This window comes from Osmerus mordax, chromosome 2, assembly GCF_038355195.1.
Source record: "Osmerus mordax isolate fOsmMor3 chromosome 2, fOsmMor3.pri, whole genome shotgun sequence".
Lineage (NCBI taxonomy): Eukaryota > Metazoa > Chordata > Actinopteri > Osmeriformes > Osmeridae > Osmerus > Osmerus mordax.
Window position 1 is genome coordinate 3,481,803 of NC_090051.1, and position 6,000 is coordinate 3,487,802.

The window sequence follows — 6,000 nt, forward strand, 5'->3', positions numbered from 1 at the left end:
AAGTGAGGGTTATTTAATTAACTTCAATTTGAAGCCTAAAATAGTTGCTTGCGCGCTGATGCAGTGGCACAATTTCAGTTAACACAGGCCTGCAACGTGAACCTATAACTCTGCAGTGCGGCAAAAGTCATGGCGGACTTCCTGCTACGAAATCTTCATCCCACAACTAACAGTGACCTGCCAGTGACATGAAATCGTGACTATTGGCTATTCCTGCAAAATTATCTCTTATAAACAGTCAGTTTATCAAACTAACAAATACAAACACACGCACACACACCCAGGACTACACACACACATACACACACTCTATACGCATTCAAATTAGAAAGTAAATCATGACTAGTTTCCTTAGCAAATGCCTCCTTGACCATATCAAAATGATATAGCCTAACCTACTTTAGGCATCCTCAGAAAAGCCAGATCAGTCATAGCCATTTTGAGGTTGAGGCCTTATTTGTAGACGAGACAGCCCAATGATGTTCAAGCACAAATTCATGAACATGCGACCGTGCGTTTGACTTCTGGCGAATCTTGTTTCTGCAATTGGAAACAGTTTCTTCTTGCTACTTATTTTCAATCTCACTGTCGATTGAAAATGAAGTTGTCAAGTTGTCAAGTGTTTCATAATTTTTCATTATTTCCTTAATGTTTTGCCCAAACGAATGCTCTTAGTGTGCATTAGGCATCAATTTGCAGATAGGCCTACATTTTACAAGAGTCCGTTATATAAAAAAAACATCAATATAGACTATAATCAAACTCACCTCATAAACTTTTTATTGATACATAAAGAAATTATGGCGGCACTAAATAAATACAATCAGTGGGGTATATACAAACAGTATTTGCTGTATACCTTTAACTTAAAGAGAAGCCAAGCTACAGTGACTTGTCACTGAATGAAACTAACAATACAAACAGAGAATGGGTGCGGAAATAGTGTCCAGTTATTTTACAACATGTTATTACATTTATTTTACGAGGGCTCAGTAGTCTATAAAATGTTTTACAAGCATCACGTGTATGACATACCTTACGACGATATCTTACATTAGTTTACAGACATTCTCTATAATGTGGCATTGCATCAGTGCTGAGTGGTGGTTGTGAAATAAATGTGTGTATTAATCTGTCGTGAAGAAAAGTAGTCCGTCACCACCCCTAGCCATATTCATGTTTAAAGTGCTACTTACAGAAAAAGTATGTAAACTCTGTCAATCATGCTCTCGATCACTCGTTCCTTTGGGATCAATGAAAACGAAAACACAAATTAAAACATACCGTTATAAGCGGACTGATTTACTCACTGTATATTGGTAAATATGATCACGTGATTCATGTAACCAATCCCCGTAGATGAGGCCAGCAAAAATACTATGATTGTTCAGGGGGAAGGTTTCCGTAACAGTGTAACCTTTTATATGACTACGAAGGGATCAAAATGTCGACTAGTAGCACGCTAAGTAACTATTATGTAGACTCTATAATGGGACATGAAACGGATGATGTGTACGGTGCTCGCTTCGTCCAGGGTCCGCACACCGCGACCTCAAGGCCATCAGGTGTAGGGGACAACGCAGATTTTTCATCCTGTAGCTTTGCACCTAAAACTGCCGTGTTCCCGTCGTCCTGGTCTTCAGTTCACCCGCAGTCCTCCGGTGCAGTGTCTGGGATATACCATCCATACGTTCACCAGTCTCATCTCTCCGCGTCGGACAACAGATATGTTCGGTCTTGGATAGACCCGATTTCGAACCACGTTTCTTTTCCAGGTTTTCACTCCAACAGTCGACATTATGCAACAAAGAACGAAAGTTCACCACCGAAAAGGACAGAGACTGCGGTTGCCACTTTTGAAAGAGAAACTACTGTTGCCTCTGATTACGCGTGTGGAGTATCCGAGTGTCCCGAAAAAGTAGCCAAAGAGAGCATTGGCAGTGATATTTCGAGTCACAGTGAGTCTAAAGAAGACAAACAACAACAACTTGACCCAAGTAAGTGAACGAAATTGCCCCATGATTTACAGCCTCTAAGAACTGTACGAGCCGGGTGTGTAAAACTCTTGGTTTTATAACCTATAAAAGTGTCTGGTTCATACCGATGGCCAAAAAAAGTACCCTTGACTATAAATTGGGTATTTAAAACAAATGTGCCAAAATAATTTAACGCTAAAACTAACGCCCTCGCCTAGTTTTATCCAGGTTTTTGATCATGCTTGTCACAACATCATCATTTAGTGCAAATAACTATGTTGTCTTTTTTTCTTCTTCAGAAAACCCTGCTGCAAATTGGATTCATGCACGTTCAACGAGGAAGAAGAGATGTCCATACACAAAATATCAGACACTAGAACTGGAAAAAGAATTTCTTTACAACATGTATTTGACAAGAGACCGACGTTATGAAGTTGCTCGAATTCTCAATTTAACTGAGAGGCAGGTCAAAATCTGGTTTCAAAACAGAAGAATGAAAATGAAGAAGATGAACCGAGAAAGAGGTAGTAAGGATCAATAAAGTCCATGGATTCCATAGGTTGTGCTAGCTTATTTGATGCATTATTAGAATAAAACTAATCTATTTTTCAAAGCTCAGACATGTCTTAATAACAAATGGTGGTATATTTCGGAGATAAGTTACATTCTTGTGAAGTTATAACCTGCCCACCAGGGATTAAACCTGTGTTAAATAATTTGAATTTTACTTGTTCAATGTTACATTCATTGTTTTTGTTTTCTCTTCAAATTTTGCATAGCTCCAACTACGACTAACTTACAAACTGAGAGTCAGGTAGCTCCTATTTCATGTTTCATGTTTGAATGTAAGATTTGCTGTTAAATTAGCCAGTGGGGTATCTATAGAGCTAGGTTTCTATGTAAACATTATATTTATATTTTTAAATTGTGTTTGACCTTCTGCAAATGTAGCCTACGCCCATCCTTATACGGGCGCCAAACACAGCCAAATAACATATCAATTTCTTATAGCTTGAGAACATCAAAGCCCCATTACAGCCATTAGCCTATTTGGAAACCATTATAATGTGTAAACTTCTCTTACACAGACTTGATCATACTTCATTGGGTTTTTACATTTGCTACAAATTATGGGGTTTAATCATTCATAGGCTACGTAAAAGAGACTCGATAAAGTTATGGTTACTCCGTTAGTCTAATTTCTGTAGGTTACATAAGGTTTGCGTGGATTTCCCTTAAAACGTATGAGAGGCCTGCATTGTTGAGGGGAAATAGTAATAAAGTCTTTACGATTGTGAGAGGTGTTGCACGGATTTCGAATTCATTGTCAAACCTGTACGTATAATTGCTTTAAAGCAGGAAGAAACGTGGTCCAATAAACCCATATCGATGGCTAGACGTCTGGTCTAAATGAGTTTATGGGTCAAGCTAGTAATTGCGCTCCCCTTTGAAAATCTCTGCTTGGGTGTTTGAATCCGTTGCTGACAAACAAAAATGCAGACACTCTTCTACAGAGTGTCTGGTCGATGAATTGTCTGTCTTCGTGACAGAGAGGAAATCACCCCCACCCTAAAGTATAGAAAGTCACGTTTATTCTTCAACTGCATTTCCAATTGAGACAGCAAAACTTCACTTTGACTGCTGCTTGGTAGACTCCGAGAACACGAACTCCTTAGACGAAAATTATGATTTTTCAAATCCTTTTTTGAAATGGAATACCATAATAAAGGACAAGCCTACTTTCAAAATGACGGGTGTATTGAATTAAATTCAATAGTCTGAGCCTATATGTTCATATAGCCTACGATTAGCCTATTTGTAAATGGATTCAGTGAATAGACCGACGTAGGCCTTTACGAATGTGATGCTTATAGGCGAAAATTAAACAGTCCAACTGTGTATTCTCATCGCAAAGCACTAGGCTAAATGGTATTAACGCCACAGCTGGGGTCATGGGACGTTATTCTTTCTGCACCCTTCTGTTTTCTCTCAACGTTTAACGGTTTGTCTGCGAAAGCGCTAGAGGGCGACGTTGTCCTAAGGACCACTATTTCTGCCAACAGTAGGTTAACACACAACACGCCTCCAAAAGAACGAGTGATTTTCCATTAATAATTAAAACATTTCGTGGACCACTGTAAAAAAAAGGAGGTTATTACAGACAAATGAACTAGAATATACGGCGATATCAGTGGCTCGACCCGAGAGTGCTAATGAAGCCAAACTGGTGCACTAAGACCACGGAATGAATGCTATCCACGCGTAAAAATGTGATTTTACTCATATTAATAGACATAGGCCCTACGCAACAATTACACAAAAAATAACCAAAAATAAAAATTCAAATCAATAGTAGCCAAACAATCGTGATCATTTATGCCAAATCCAACTTTGTATGTTCACATAAACGGCAATAAGTAGCCTATAATAATACACAATCATTTCGTTCTGATATTTTTACTGTTGTTGACTTAAGAACGGGATTGCAGTTTCTGTTTTGCTTTTTCAGAATATAGGCCTACACCTCGTTTAAATACTGAAATAGCCTACTAGGCCTACTAAGAAAATACAAACAAATAGGAGGCCTACATAGCCTATACTTTATAGTCATAACTATTAGGGTGAACGATAAAGATGGGACCTTTATGCACCCTAGCCCACTATCTAGTTTGGAACTCGATCTGGGAGAGATTTAATCAAAAACACATGATGCATCTAACCCAAAATAACGGGGACATTACAAAATGTAAGACATGTAGCCTAACTCAGAACTTGACTTTGTATTTTTGCCTTGCGTTTAAACTTTACCTTGCTTTAAAGTTGCAAAATTATGGACAGCACAATAGCCAATAGCCTACTATTAGGCCTAGGTATTGACTGAGACTGGGTACCAGGACGGCTTCAGTAGCATAGCCTAGCCTATACAGCAACGTGTGGTATTACAAAAGGATATTTGATCATCGCAGTGGACATGACTGATCGCACAGGTGGATGTAACAGAGCAGTATCCGACATACTAGCCCTGATGAGAAGAATCGACGAAAAATCTGTAGGTGTTACAGATGTGTTAAAGCCCTCTAGCCTCCGTGCTTCCGTTTACGGTTTATTGAAACACGTTATACCCTCTTTAGACCATACAATCCGAGTATAAATTAAACCGTATGTTTTGCTTAAAAGGAGTAGGCTATAGCACACAACTGACCTATTTACCACATCCAGGGGTTATTGTCAGTCTTTGCTATGCGAGTTTCGATCACAGGTTAGGTCAAATAATTTTATAATCTTGCTGGAACGCATGCAATTCCAGAGCGGGCGTTATCAAGCAAATCCTTGTGGAATTACGTGTCATTGCCACTGCTCTAAATTTCTCAGATACGATAACTTACAAAGACAGCAGCTCTTTACGACACCGCAAGAGACCGAGCTGCTACAATACATCGACAATAAATCCTGTGGTGGTAATACTGGCGAGCTACCAGAGCGAATGAAATGAAAGAGCCCGTCTCTGTCCACAGGCGTTTCTGGACCAGACCTCGAGGATGACTGTAATAAAATTGGCTTTCAAAGCACGTAGCCTAAGCTATAAGGACTTGTGTAATACCTTATGTTGACGAAAAGTTTCAACTTTTTTTACCTAATACGATTGAATCGGCCAACTGTCATTGATTATGTATAATGAGTAGGGCCTTTAAAGATGGAAGTTCAATGAAGGGCAAAAGATGGGTCGACACATTCTGAAATGCTTCAGACCTTATGCTTGAATCCATGAATCATGGATTGAAATCCATGAAATACGTGCATCGTTCGATCATCGTTGGTGCCATGTTTTCTTAAAGATGCGTTTCTCTGAAGCATGAAGCATGGTTTCAGACCAGTTCTTAGTCCATTGCAAAGTAGCCTACTCGTTGTTGTTTTTTCACCCATACCACCTCATTCAGCAGGCGGGAAATGACCACAAACATCTAATAAATCCACTTCAGCCGAATTCTGGAAAGAAATAATGTTGTTTAAATAATTCTCAGAC

General features: G+C 39.1%; 1 protein-coding gene across 1 annotated transcript; it reads left to right on the plus strand.

Annotated features, from left to right (window-relative positions):
- Positions 1-1,401: 1,401 nt before the first annotated feature.
- Positions 1,402-3,274, plus strand: hoxd9a (homeobox D9a). The gene is made up of 2 exons (XM_067255139.1): positions 1,402-1,997; positions 2,276-3,274. Exons 1-2 carry the CDS (start codon positions 1,445-1,447, stop codon positions 2,515-2,517), a joined length of 795 nt encoding a protein of 264 aa, XP_067111240.1. The 5' UTR covers positions 1,402-1,444; the 3' UTR covers positions 2,518-3,274.
- The last annotated feature ends 2,726 nt before the right edge of the window (positions 3,275-6,000 follow it).

Excerpts from the sequence above, each read along its gene's own strand:
- hoxd9a (XM_067255139.1), top strand. The coding sequence starts at position 1,445 with ATGTCGACTAGTAGCACGCTAAGTAACTATTATGTAGACTCTATAATG. Across the intron at positions 1,998-2,275 it reads ACAACAACAACTTGACCCAA|AAAACCCTGCTGCAAATTGG; the intron begins GTAAGTGAACGA and ends TTTCTTCTTCAG.